The sequence below is a fragment of the Bubalus kerabau genome, chromosome 14, assembly GCF_029407905.1.
Source record: "Bubalus kerabau isolate K-KA32 ecotype Philippines breed swamp buffalo chromosome 14, PCC_UOA_SB_1v2, whole genome shotgun sequence".
Lineage (NCBI taxonomy): Eukaryota > Metazoa > Chordata > Mammalia > Artiodactyla > Bovidae > Bubalus > Bubalus kerabau.
Window position 1 is genome coordinate 33,049,339 of NC_073637.1, and position 14,755 is coordinate 33,064,093.

General features: G+C 39.6%; 2 protein-coding genes and 1 pseudogene across 2 annotated transcripts in view; 2 read left to right on the forward strand and 1 right to left on the reverse strand.

Moving 5' to 3' along the window:
- The window catches only part of SGK3 (serum/glucocorticoid regulated kinase family member 3), a 120,582-nt gene that overhangs the window by 5,558 nt on the left and 100,269 nt on the right, over positions 1-14,755 (forward strand). The window lies entirely within an intron of this gene.
- On the forward strand, positions 6,005-6,790 carry LOC129626896 (zinc finger matrin-type protein 1-like). Its single transcript, XM_055546388.1, has one exon. It carries the CDS (start codon positions 6,005-6,007, stop codon positions 6,788-6,790), a length of 786 nt encoding a protein of 261 aa, XP_055402363.1.
- LOC129626748 (RNA guanine-N7 methyltransferase-activating subunit-like protein) lies at positions 12,682-13,030 on the reverse strand (annotated as a pseudogene).

Below are 14,755 nucleotides of genomic sequence, written 5' to 3' on the forward strand. Positions count from 1 at the left end.
TCCAATGCCATTAAAAATTTCCCTTATACAGGGTTGTTTTGTCGCTTAGAGAATCGTGTTTGTTTAGTCAGCCAACATCAGAGATTCCAGGCACTTTGGAGCCAGTTATTTTACTGTATTTCCTGGCCACCTGCCATTCCCCAAACCTGAATAACACTACTGGAAATTTATACTAGTGCTCATAAAGGGGATGAGGTGAGGGTGTCGGAAGGACCGAAATACCCATCCAAATCAGCATAAAGCATGTATCCTGTTGATGGAGGTGAGTCAACATTTGTGTTCTGTGCACATCTAAAATACAAGATATTTAAGAAGAGAAATGATAGGATATTCATATATCATCAATTACGATCATAAAAGGAAAAGCAGAAATAATGGACCCGAACCAAGGGAAAAGTGTTGAATTCAGTTGAAGATTAGAACAATTGAACTTCAGATGTTTTGAAATAGTTTTCCTAATGATAAGTACAGTGTATGGAGTAATTGGCTTAACAGAGCTCCCTCCAATGGTAGGAATAGGTGACCTTGAAGTTTCTTGTGATCCTCATCTTATAGGCTGTCTCAGAGTTAGTAACAGTTGATTTAGAATAATTTCATGCATACAACTGTCTAGTTACTAACTCCACCAGCTTTTCCAGACACTGTCTGTCTGGGCTAATCTCTCCACCCTCTTTTTCTCCTACACAAGCTGTGACCCACACTTTCCTCCTGTATCCTTCTGTCGCTTCCCTCCACTTTCTGAGAGTTTAGTCCCTCTTTTAACCTTGTTCTCTTAATTTGCTTCTTCCTGCTTTTGCTTTAAGAATATTTCTCTCTGTCCTTTCTCCATTCCTCCCTCTTTATTTTGGTCTTGAGCAAAAAAGGTACTAATCATGGCAATACTGTTAAGAACAAGCCTTTAATAAGGAAAAGGAAAGCTTTTAGTTTGGGAGGAAAGGTAGATATTATAAAGAACTAGTGTTTGAGAATACCCAGTAATTCCTTCCAAAATTTCCACAGAAGTCTCCACCCACCTCTTCATCTCTAAATAAGCTGTTTTTTCCTTAAGCATTGGCATGTATAATAAAATTTAAAACTATTTATAATTTTTTTTGATTCATGTCATGGCAGTAGCATTATTTTGTGCTATTTTTTTTTTTCTCATTGAAGATGTTAACCATGTTATAGATTGAGTAGAGAGTGTTTTGGTCTTAAAAGCTCACTTCTAGATAAGAGCACTGTTCGCTTTAGAAAATATTGGGTTGGCCAAAAAGTTCATTCGGGTTAAGTTTGGACATCTGGTTTAAAAGTAACCTCTTTGTCTTTAAGTAGAAGATGAAGAAGGTTCAGTTCTGTTCAGTCGTGTCCAATTCTGGTTTAAAAGCAACCTCTTTGTCTTTAAGTAGAAGATGAAGAAGGTTCAGTTCAGTTCAGTTCAGTCGTGTCCAACTCTTTGCGACCCCATGGACTGCAGCACACCAGGCTTCTCTGTCCATCACCAGCTCTTAGACCAAAGGTTAGCAGTCTTTGAGAAGTGCTGTGTCAGGATTCCAACCCCTTTTCTTGCAGCCTTTCATCAGCAGAGAAATGCATTGGTGAGAAGCACATGTAGATCAGTCTTCCATTCTTGGGAGTTAGAGAAGTGGTGCTGGATGCAGGAATATCCCTGGAAGCTCTCTCAAGAGATACATGTAGGTGATTAAGCCCAGGTAGCTGACTTCCAAGGCTGCTGTCCATGGGGTCGTTGAGGGTCGGACATGACTGAGCGACTTCACTTTCACTTTTCACTTTCAGGCATTGGAGAAGGAAATGGCAACCCACTCCAGTGTTCTTGCCTGGAGAATCCCAGGGACAGGGGAGCCTGGTGGGCTGCCGTCTATGGGGTCGCACAGAGTCGAACACGACTGAAGTGACTTAGCAGCAGCAGCTGACTTCATAGCAACTTCAGCTCACCTATAACGGGACCTGAGCCAAATATTATAAGGAGCTCAGGACCAAGGCAATAGCTATTTAGGCTGCACTGAGAATTAAGGCCTATTTTTTCATAAGCAGGAATGAAAAAGGTTTTTAAAAAGATATTTTTATCCAGCTTCCAGACAGCCTGGTGGTAAAATTGATGATGGCTTAAACATGAAAGCACTGTTTTATTTGCTTATTTGAACCTGGACTACTGTTAATAAACAGAAGTTAAGACTTTACTGTAAATTAAAAAAAATATGAAAAACATATTTGTTCATAGTTTACATTTTAGTCCATTTCAACATCAGTACTTTTATTTTTCTTTCTAATTCATCTGCTTTTACCGCCTACTCTCTCTTCTCATGAATTTTTGGTTTAATTTACTTTTTGTTTGTTGGGAAATGATCTTTTTAATTCATGAGAGATAAGATGCTCCAGTGTTTGGCTGTGAAGGATTTTTCAGAGATTTAAGAAACTATGTCCCCTTCCTTGATTTTTGTGTCTGCCATGTGCTGTGCTGTGCTGTGCTTAGTCGATCAGTTGTGTCCGACTCTTTGCAACCACATGGACTGTAGCCCGCCAGGCTCCTCCATCCATGGGAATTCTCCGAGAAAAGAAGTATTCAGTATCCAGTAGTATCCAGTAGAGTGGGTTGCCATGCCCTCCTCCAGGGGATCTTCCCAACCCAAAGATCGAACCCAGGTCTCCTACATTGCAGGCAGATTCTTTACCTTCTGAGCCACCAGGGAACCCCCATGTCTGACATAAATTTCCTTTATTTCTAATTCCTACTAACATTAACATCATTTATTTCTGTTCCTCCTTTTAAAAATCCACTCAAGTGTGAACAGAAGCCCCTGTCCCATTGAATGTATTTGTTGCTTTAATCAGTCTTTAAAACAAAGAGGTAGGTGACTTAGCCAGCAAAATCAAATTCACTCAGGCATAGCAGAGGAATTATAGTTCAGGAGACCTCGGTTTGATCCCTGGGTTGGGAAGATCCCCTGGAAAAGAGAATGTCTACCTACTCCAGTATTCTTACCTGGGAAATCCCACGGACAGAGGAGCCTGGCGGGCTATAGTCCATGGGGTTGCAAAGAGTCAGACACGACTGAGCTACTGACACACTTTATAGTTCAGGACGAGCAAACTATAGTGAGCTGTAGGTGAGTCCAAAGAACAAAGGAAAGGAGATGTCTTTTCTACAGAAAAGGAAGAGAAGTTGGGAGAGACTGTTTTTGAATAGAAGTCCTTTGGAGGAGAGAGAAATCAGGGTTATAGAAGCCCCTTATTGGCTTAGTTGTTGACTTCTCATTGGCTGGGCTGGTGCTGAGCAAGGAGAAAACTTCCTTCCTCCTGCAGGGATATATGAAGTAAGCATCCTGTTGAGGTCTGCAAGCAGCCACCACCAGGGTAATGTGTGAAAGCCCCCACTTCAGGGCTTCCTGACTGTAGTTTATCTTATTTTTAAATTTTATTATTTTTTAAATAATTTTTTCCCTATTAAAATGTTTTAATTGAAATATAATTGACTTAAAATTTTATATTAGGTTCAGGTATATAACCTAGTGATTCTATATTTTTATACCATATAAAATGGTCACCATGGTAAGTCTAGTTACCATCTGTCACCATACAAAGTCATTATAGTATTATTGGCTGTATCCCCTATTCTGTACGTTACATTCTCGTGACTTATTTTATAGCTGGAAGTCTGTCCCTTTAACTGTTCCTCACCTATGTCACTCATCCCCTCACCCTCCTCCCCTTTGGCAACCACCAGTTTGTCTCTGTATTTATGAGTCTGTTTTTGTTTTGTTATGTTTGTTCATTTGTTTTGTTTTTTTAGATTCTACTTATAAAAGTGAAATCATGTGGTATTATCTTCCTGTCTGACTTCTTTCACTTAAGCCTAATACCCTCTGTGGCCATCCATGTTGTTGCAAATGGCAGTGTTTCATTTTTTGTGACTGAGTAATATTCATGGGAAATAGATGTGGAAACAGTGGAAACGGTGTCAGAATTTATTTTTTTGGGCTCCAAAATCACTGCACATGGTGACTGCAGCCATGAAATTAAAAGATGCTTACTCCTTGGAAGGAAAGTTATGACCAACCTACATAGCATATTCAAAAGCAGAGACATTACTTTGCCAACAAAGGTCCGTCTAGTCAAGGCTATGGTTTTTCCTGTGGTCATGTATGGATGTGAGAGTTGGACTATGAAGAAGGCTGAGTGCCGAAGAATTGATGCTTTTGAACTGTGGTGTTGGAGAAGACTCTTGAGAGTCCCTTGGTCTGCAAGGAGATCCAACCAGTCCATTCTGAAGGAGATCAGCCCTGGGATTTCTTTGGAAGGAATGATGCTAAAGCTGAAACTCCAGTACTTTGGCCACCTCATGCGCAGAGTTGACTCATTGAAAAAGACTCTGATGCTGGGAGGGATTGGGGGCAGGAGGAGAAGGGGACGACAGAGGATGAGATGGCTGGATGGCATCACTGACTCGATGGACGTGAGTCTGAGTGAACTCCTGGAGTTGGTGATGGACAGGGAGGCCTGGCGTGCTGTGATTCATGGGGTCGCAAAGAGTCGGACATGACTGAGCGACTGAACTGAACTGAACTGAATATTCCATTATGTATTGCCACATCTTCTTTATCCATTTATTTATCAATGGAGCCTTAGATTGCTTTCATATCTTGGTTATTGCCAATAATGCTGTGATGAACATGGGGCTGTTTCTGTTTTCTTTGGGAAAATACACAGGAGTAGAATCGTTGGATTGTATGCTAGCTCTGTTTTTTAAATTTTTGAGGAACCTCCCTACTGTTCTCCATGGTGGCTATACCAATTTATATTCCTATCAACAGTGCATGAGGGTTCCTTTTTCTTTACATTCTTAACCAACATTTGTTATTTGTTATTTTTTTGATGATAGCCATTCTAATAGGTATTAGTGATATGTCATTGCAGTTTTGATTTGTGTTTCCCTGATGATTAGTGAAGTTGAATATCTTTCATGTGTCTATTGGCCATCTCTATGTTGTCTTTAGAAAAAGTGTCTGTTTAGGTCCTCTGCCTATTTTAAAATTGGGTTATATGTTTTGTTTTGCTTTTTTCTGATGTCGAGTTGTATGAGTTCTTTGTATATTTTGGATATTAACCCCTTATCAGATATATCATTTGTAAATATTTCCTCCTATTCAGGAGGCAGGCTTTTCATTTTGTTGATAATTTCCTGCCTTGTGCAAAAACTCTTTAGTTTGATGTTTACTTTTGCTTCTGACCATTTTAAATGAGGTTTCCGTTTTTCATTTTCACACTTTCATTGGAACATTTTAGGATTTAAAAATTTGCCTTTGAGATGCAGAATGATACGTATATAAATTGCTTTGTCTTTCTGTGTAGAAAAATAATGTATTTTTGTTTCATCTAAGCGTAAAGAAGGATACATAAGAAATTAACAGTGTTTATCTATTTTGGAGATTGGGTGATGAGAACTAGGTGGATAGGGAAAGGGGAGGTGTGGGAAGCAAACTTTTCACTGAGTCTCTTTTATATTTTCTTGAGGTGTTTTAACCAGGTGAATATATAACCCACTTTAAAAAATAATTTAAAAAAATTATGTCTGTGAGTTCCCTGACTTCAAATATATATGTATATTTCTGTTGTCCCTTTTCCATACATCTTTAGTAAAAAATTTTTAAGAATGCACGTATAGATGAGTCTCAAAGGATTAGTAGTATTTTGCAGGCATCTGGTCCTGGCTTTGTTCCCTTTCAGGAGCACTCTCAAGTCCTGTGACTAAATTCATTATGAAGAGATGTTTGAGCTGCAAAGAAGTTGAGATTCTTCTCCTTGAGCTGAGTAAAACCTACCCCTGACTAGGGATCCCTTCCTGCCTCCCTCCCTCCCTCCCTTCCTTCTTTCCTTTGAGGTACTAGGCAGGCGAAACTCTGCTCTCCGTAGGCCCACAGGTCTTCTACTTACATGACCCCAAAGTCTTGTAGGCTCAAGAAATAAGGGTTCCACCTGTGGAAATTTCTCTCAGTAAACTAGTGCATGCATGGTGGTGATTCCAGGTAAAAGAGATTCATCCATAGTCAGTATAATGGAAAATTCTAAGACCTGTGACTCTTTTCAACATGAACTTCAGGATTACATCAGAAAGCAGAGAGCCAGAGGATTAAAGCCAGAGGTTTGCTTTAGAAAGGGGACAGAAGACTCTGCATACAGAGAAAGTGACCACACAGCACCCAGACCTCCAGTTCTGGAGCAGGGCTTCCCCTTCAGGCAGCCCCACAAGTCCTGTGGTTCCTACAAAAGGCCGAAAACAGTGGAAAGCCACTCGTCTCCACTGTCCAGTAGTCATCACTTGAGACAAAGACTGGAACCTGTTAGTCACTGTCAGAAAAAACACGACCATTTCTTCAATAACTGGTGGTTTCCAAGGCCTCCTGTGCAAGGAATGACCACTGGTCCCCACGCCACACAACACAAAGATGAGGCTAGCTGCATCTCAGAGTACCTCACCAGCATCCATCAAGATAGAAATCAAGACAGAGGCTGGAAGAGAAGATCCAGGGAAAAGGAAGGAGTAGGACATGGTGGCGAGGAGCAGGCAGAGTGGAAGAGGAAGAACCATGAGGATGGAGATTCCTACAAAGAGAATAGAAGGAAGGCCAAGGTGGAGCCAGGCAGCACAGAGAAGTCCAAACACAGAAAGAGCACCCACGATTGGGACACCAGGAAGGAGAGGAGAAGGTCCAGTAGAGAGAAGAAGCATCCTGGCAAACACAACGCCCAAGAGTGGGACTTGTGGGATGAAGCTATCCTTGGCGGTTGTTACTGATGCATGGGATTTGGGCCCAGATATTAAATGATTTGGATCCATTGGAAAGACTGGATTACATGGTATTGAAGCAATTCATTGGCCATACTGTTAGGGGAGACACTAACTGAAACAGCCGTGCCTGGTCAGGCAAGATAGTAGTCACTTACGTGAGCTATTTTATAACAGGAGGTCCCAGTAAGAAACCTGGAACTAACAAGCTACCACCAACCAGAAGGTCGGGAAAGGTCAGAGGACAGAGGAGACTCCAGTCCATATATTTCACCATCCTCCCTCCAGAGGATCCTTCTCTCTGGATTCCATCTTGGCTGAGTGAACCACATGCTACCAGGAAGGACCCTGAGGAAGTGATTGGCCAGAGACAATTCAGAAACTCATCCCATCACCACAGAAACCCGAGACTGTGAACCGTGTGGCAGAGCAGTCCTCCTGGGTTTCCTGACCTTCCTGCTCACCACCCACGTGCCCCTTCCCAGTAAAGTCTCTTGCTTTGTCAGCTCAGACAATTCATTTCTGAGTGTTATTCAAGAGCCCAACCTCAGGCCCTAGAAGGGGTCCCATTCCTGCAACAACACTTCAAAGAATATAAAATTAGATCCCCACCTCTGACTCTGTTCAAATATATCAGATATAAAACCCAGTTGGTTTCAAGATATAGATGTAAGCCAGCAAGATGATACCATCCATGTTGCTGTGTCCCTTTCTCAAAGCTGAGACCCAGCCAGGCACCTGAGTCAGCAAGGTCTACATCCGGGAGTATCCACATGGCAGACCTGATTGGCTGAAAGTTGGATCGACCTTGGGCATCTCTGTTTTCTTGTGAATCTATCTCATCAAACAACATAATGAAGATGTTTTAGAGTACAAAAGAAGAAATGGGTTGGAATAAACTTTTGAAAGACTGGTACACTATGTTAAGAATATAGATTTTAAGAAATCAAAAAAATAAAAAAAATTAAAAAAATTCATTATGAAGCCTTCCTATAGGAAATTCTAATACTGCAAATATGGCCAAATATTGAGTTATTGTTGGCTTCTTCGAAGAACCATTTAACTGAAATTGTCTGCAGCATCCTACAAACTGGATATTCAGTTTTTCCTAATAAAACTGTTATATAATGCCAATATAATTAGTGCACAGTTAGTTGATTCCAGACCACCCCTGCTTTGATATCTTGTATCTGATCATCATGGTTATATTTCCCCTACTTAAAATTATATGAATTTGGTCTTTTAGAAAATAAAGATTTGTTTATTTTTAGTATTCAGATAATTCTGCTCTTTTCAGTGTATGCTAAACCCAGGAGTTTCGTTCATCATGATTTTCATAGTTTTTGTCATTTGTCATATGTATTTTATCCTTTGGAGAACAAAGAGAAACTAGTATTTATTTTGTACCTACCATGTGCTGGGTGCTTTAGAGATAGTATTGCATTAAATACTCAAAATAACTCTGTAGGGTAGGCAGAAGTTTCATTTTACAGATGAGCAAATTAGGATCTGGGCTTCCCTGGTGGCTCAGCAGTAACGAATTCGCCTCCCAATGCGGGAGACCTGGGTTCGATTCCTGGGTCAGGAAGATCCGCTGGAGAAGGCAGTGGCAACCCACTCCAGTATTCTTACCTGGGAAATCCCATGGACAGATGAGCCTAGTGGGCTACAGTCCATGGGATCACGAAGAGTCAGACATGACTACAACTTAGCAACTAAACAACAACAGCAAATTAGGGTTTAGTGAGGCCTCCAAGGTGGCCTTGTGTGGCCATCATGGGGCAGCGCTGATCTGAAGCTGGTCTGGTCTACTTAGCTTTACCAGGGGGTCCCCTTTGCCTTTGAGAAGGGGGTAAAGGCTAACTCCTTTCAAAGACCCTCGTCAGAGAGAACAGGCAGAATTGATTTATAGGTCACTCTGATTACCATCTACTGATGAGGCTGTGGTTAAATGAGTTTTGAAAACTGGCCTTTCATTTTTACTGTATGGTTCTGAGATGGTATTCATTTTTCATCTAGAAACTGCTGCCAGACCTCAGGAAAGAAGTTGAATGAAAATGTTTTAAATATATTACTTCCCTAATAGAAAGGAGCTAAAATCCTAAATTTAATTCCTGAATATGTTAAATTCTGAACCTACAGAATTTGAATGTCTTGTTATCTGTAGAGCTGTTAAGTTTCTACTGTTAGCAGCCAATATCCAATGAACTTTACCAACTCTAACAAATCCTGTTGCCATATTCTAAAATCCCATATTGGCGATAGCCAGCCCCATTTATATTAATCCTTAGAAAGAGAGCCATCCGCAGATACCATCTACCATTTTGCTGATTCTTGTTGGGTATTAGCTAATGCAAAAATATTGTGTCTTGCCAGAAAATATTCTTTAAAGGATGCTGCTGTTGCTGCTAAGTCGCTTCAGTCGTGTCTGACTCTATGCGACCCCATAGATGGCAGCCCACCAGGCTCCCCCGTCCCTGGGATTCTCCAGGCAAGAATACTGGAGTGGGTTGCCATTTCCTTCTCCAATGCATAAAGTGAAAAGTGAAAGTGAAATCGCTCAGTCGTGCCCGACTCTTAGCAACCCCATGGACTGCAGCCCACCAGGCTCCTCCGTCCATGGGATTTTCCAGGCAAGAGTACTGGAGTGGGGTGCCATTGCCTTCTCCGTCTTTAAAGGATGAGCTCCTGTTAAACAAGTAGGAATGAAAGAACATTTTATGATTCTATTATCTAATAAAATATACTTATGTTTTGAACAAATGGTGAGAAAGACACTGAGGAAATTCACACTAGAAAAGTTTAAAATGTCACAGAGGTGAATGGAGAAGACAGAATAAACCCATAGCATATTCTCTTACATTTAATATTTTAAAGAGAAAAGCAGCTTTATTGAGACTTAATTGATAATGCCATCGAATTAATCACTTTAAAGTGTACAATTCAGTGCTTTAGTCACAGAGCTGTGTAGGTATCATCACTATCTAATTCCGGAACGTTTTCATTATCCCCGCCAAGACCCTGGACTCATTAGCAGTCTCTCATCCTCATTCCCTGCCAAACTCCCCCCTCTCCCCACCGCGGCTGTGCCCTCCGTGCTCCGCCTCTGGCAATGATCAGTTTACTTTTGGTAGGTATGTTCTTAGTGGCTAAGTCGTATCCGACTCTTTGCGACCCCATGGACGGTGGCCCTCCAGGCTCCTCTGTCCCTGGGGATTCTCCAGGCAAGAATACTGGAGTGGGTTACCTTGCCCTCCTACAGGGGATCTTCTCTAACCAGGGATTGAACTCCGGTCTCCCTCACTGCAGGCGGATTCTTTACCATCTGAGCCACCAGAGAAGCCCTTTTGGTAGGTGTGTTTGCCTATTCTGGATGTTTTTTAAAAAGTGAAATCTTACAGAAATTTGCTGGTGGTCCAGTGATTAAGACTTGGTGCTTTCACTGACGTGGCTTGGGTTCAGTCCCTGGTTTAGGGAACTAGGGAGTGCTTGGAAAGTTGCTTGGACTGGCCAGAAAAAAAGTGGAATCTTAGAATATGTGGTCTTTTGTAACTGGTTTGTTTTACTTAGCATAATGTTTTTGAGGTCCATCCACATTGTAGCATATAATACTTCATTTATTTTTATTGCTGAAAAATATTCCAGTTTTTCAGTTTATCATATTTTGCTTATTCATTTATATATTAGTGGATATTTGGATTGTTTCCACTTTTTGATGATTATTAATAAGGCTGCTGTGCATATTCATGTGCAGGCTTTTGTATGAACATGTATTTTCATTTTTGGGTGTATACCTTGCAGCAGAATTGCTGGGTCATGTATAACTCAGTTTAACTTTTTGAGGAATTGCCAAACTGTTTTCCAGTGTCTGCACTGTTTCCCAGTCCCACCAGCAAGGTTTGAGGGTTCAAATTTCTCCACATCCTCACCAACATTAATTATCTGTCCTTTTTGGACTTTGGTCATTTTAGTAGGTTTGAAGTGGTATGTCACAGAGGTTTTGGTTTTCATTTTCTTAATGGCTAATGATATTGAGCATCATTTATGTGCTTGTTGACCATTTGTAACCGTCTTTGGAGAAATGTCTGTTCAGTTCCTTTGTCCATTTTTTAATAGGGTTATTTGTCTTTTTTGCTGAATTGTAAGAGTTCGCTATATATTTTGGATGCACAGATATATGATTTACAAATATTTCTCCTAGTTTTGTGGATTTTCTTTTACTTTCCTAATGGTTTTCCCTTGAAGCACTAAAGTTTTTAATTTTGATGAAGTTCAGTTAATTTTTTCTTCTGTCACTTGTGCTTTTGATGCCAAGCTATTCATCTAAGAAATTATTGCCTAACCCAAAGTCACAGAGATTTACTACTGTGTTTTCTTCTAGGAACTGTTTCAGTTCTTACTTTTAGGGTTTTGATCTGTTTCAAGTTACCTTTTGGTTATGATGTGAGGTAGGGGGTTCAACTTTATTCATTTGTATGTGGATATTCAGTTGTCCTATGTCGGCATTCATTCGAAAATCAAATGACCATAAAGATTTATTTCTGTACTTTCAATTTATTCTACCCATCTTTTTAAAACTTATTTTTTGAGGTATAGTTGATTTACAATGTTATATTAGTTTCAGGTGTACAATTCAATACTTTTCTAGACTATACTCCATTTAAAGTTATTATAAAATATTAGCTATATTACCTGGGCTGTACATTACACCCTATATCTTATTTGTTTTATACCTAGTAGTTTGTACTTCTTAATTCCTTAATCCTATCTTTCCTCTTCTTCCACTGTTCTCTCACTGGTAACTGGTAGTTTGTTCTCTGTGTCTGTGAGACTGTTTCTTTTTTAATTGTACCCATTAGTTTGACTTTTTATTTTATTTTTTTTGAGGGAGAATGCTTACAAGTATTTTATTTGAATAAAACCATTATAATGGCCATTAAAATGATGGGAACTATGGTGCTCTTATGAAAGGAAGTTACAGCATCACTGTATTTACAGAAGAGGAGGCAGCAAAGGTGTACATCTGGAGGTGAAATAACATTGTAAACTCAACCCATATTAAATACCATAAAAGTAAATAGAGTCAAAACACACCATTATTTACATGTGACTGAGAAGGAAGGGAACATTACAGAGTTAAATTTTTGCATAACGTGTAATGTTTATGTTAGCAAAGGCTTTGAGTTTGTGGAAAATGACTGTGTGCCTTAATCTCACCCACCACTAGATTAAGACACTGAAACTGAGACTGATTCCTTCCTGATTTTACAGCTTTATTTTTGATATCACTCTAAAAAGACACCAGTATGATTATGAAGATGACTCATACCTATAGAGTAATTACCAAGTACCACATTCACATAACAACAAAAACCAAACGAGATATACTATGATTGTTTTACCTTTCAATTACTACTGTGTACAGTACGTCGTAAGTAGGCATAGTGGTGCATTTAGGAGCTGATTGTACTCTGTGTGTAAAATTTTAGGAATGAGCACATCCGAGTGTAGGGATACTTCCTTATCTTACAAATTAAAAGCAAGCATTTTCTATATAAAATTTTTATTTCTGTGTGAAATAAAGACAACTCCTGAAGGTCTAACAAGGAAAAAAAGATACAACATTCAAAGCACTATTAAGTCATGAAACAAAGATGAATCTGAGGTAGAAGTCAAGCAATATAATCCACAACCTTTTTAGGGGAGTATTTATTCCCAGCAACCATCATGTCTCTCCAGTAAGATCTAATTTTTAAAATTTTTTTTAAAAGTCCCAAGTTCCAAAAAAAAAATTCAGTTTCTACAATCAGATGTACAACTATGACCAACAGAAAATACAACATAAACTTTTGTCATGTTAGCAGAGTAAATAATTTTACTAAAAGTTGCTGACACGTCTATCAGTAGTAGCCATAGGGAGGTCGTTGGTTGTAACCGTAGTGTCCATATTGACAGGGGTAGTAAGGTTCTTGTCTGTGCTGTGGGCAGTTGTTACCCCAGGATCGTCCATGCCGTTGATTGGATCGATTGTCACTTGGCCATCCCTGTCTGCTGTCCCTGCCTCTAAATTGTCTATTATCTTACAACCAATTGCCTCTATTTCTCAGGTTGCCACCAGCTCTGCTATTTCATTCCTCAACAATCAGAGGAGACTCAGGAGGGTGTTTCTTGGTATTCTTTGTCATCTTCTGTGAATGTGTTGGCAAACATCTCTTCGAAATTTGGAACAGCTTCAGAAGTGTCAGTCATTCTGAAATTCCCAGGGATTTGAGGCGGCTGTTGTGTTTAATGTTTAGATTGTGTGGACCTCTGGTCCAGGGTGCTGGCACAGGACCTCTGTGTACACTCCTTCAGCTCTCCCAGGTAGCAGTTAGTTTTACTTTTTAGCTGCCACATATAAATGGAAAGCTCTTTCTGTCTTAATGCCAGTGCCATACTGTGTTAACTAGCTTAGTGTGGCTTTGTAGTAAGTTTTACAAACAGGAAGTATGAATCCTCCAACTTTGTTCTTCCTATTCAAGATGACTGTCTTATTTTGGGTCAGTTGCATTTCCATATGAATTTTAGGATCAGCTTGTCAGTTTATGAAGAAAATGGCAAGGAATTTTGACAGGAATTGGATTCACTCTGTAGATCAGTTTGGAGAGTATTGCCATCTTAACAGTATTTAGTCTTCAGATCCATGAACCTGGATTGTTTTTCCGTATCTTAAAGTCTTCTGTAATTTTTTAAAAATTTATTTTTATTTTTGGCTGTGCTGGGTCTTCTTTGCTCCGTTTAGGCTTTCTGTAGGTGGTAAATGGGAGCTACTCATTGCAGTGTGTGGGCTTCTCATTGTGGTGGCTTCTCTTGTTGTGGAGCACAGGCTCTAGGGTGCACGGGCTTTAGTAACTGCAACACGCAGGCTCAGTGGGTGTGGCTCGTGGGCTCTAGGGCACAGGCTCAGTAGTTGTGGCACATTAACTTCGTTGCTCCATGGCATGTGAAGTCTTCCTGGACCAGTGATGGAACCTGTGTCCCCTGCATTGGCAGTTGGACTCTTATTCATCAGGGAAGTCCTATAATTTCTTTTAACAATTTTCTCTAGTTTTCAGTGTACAAATCTTGCACTTCATTAAAATTTATTCCTAAGTATTTTATTATTTTTGATGCTGTTGTCAATGGAATTATTTTTTTAATTCATTTAATGTTTACTCATGCTACTGTACTTGATTTTTTGAGTATAATTTATATAACAATATATTAATACAATGATTTTTGAATATTGAACTTGTATTCTAAATTCTTTAAAAAAATTTTTATCTTTAAAAACTCTTAATTGGAGGATAATTGCCTTACACTGTTGTATTAATTTCTGCTGTTAAACAATGTGGATCAGCCATATATATACATATATCCCCTCCATCTTGAGCCTCCCTCTCACTCTTCCATCCCACCTCTCTAGGTCATCACAGAACACTGAGTGAAGCTTCCCACTAGCTATCTATTTTACACATACTAGTATTCACACTTGCTGAACTTATTTATTAGTTTGAATAGTTTTTTTAGAGAATTGATTAGGATTTTTTATACAGTCAGTCCTCAATATCTGGGAGTCTTGCATCCCCAGATACAGAGGGTGGACTGTATTCACGTACTGTTTTATATAAGGGCGTCTGAGTCCAATTGGGTATCTGCAGGGCCTCCTGGAACCAATCCCCTATGGGAACTAAGAGACAACTGTATATAAGATCTTATCTCTGCTCATAGAGATAGTTTTGCTTCTTCCTTGTCAATCTTTTAATCAAAAATTTATAATTTTTTTTCTTGCTTGGTTGCTCTGGCTAGAACCTTCAGTGTTAAAGAGAAGCCTTGTCTCATTCCTAATCTCAGGGGAAGAGCATTCAGTCTTTCACCATTACATGTAATGTCAGCTGTGGTTTATTTGTAGACACCTCTTATTAGCTTGAGGAAATTCTATTCTATTCGAAGTTT

What these genes read in the sequence shown, in the direction of transcription:
- LOC129626896 (XM_055546388.1), top strand. Translation starts at nt 6,005, where the DNA reads ATGGTGGTGATTCCAGGTAAAAGAGATTCATCCATAGTCAGTATAATG.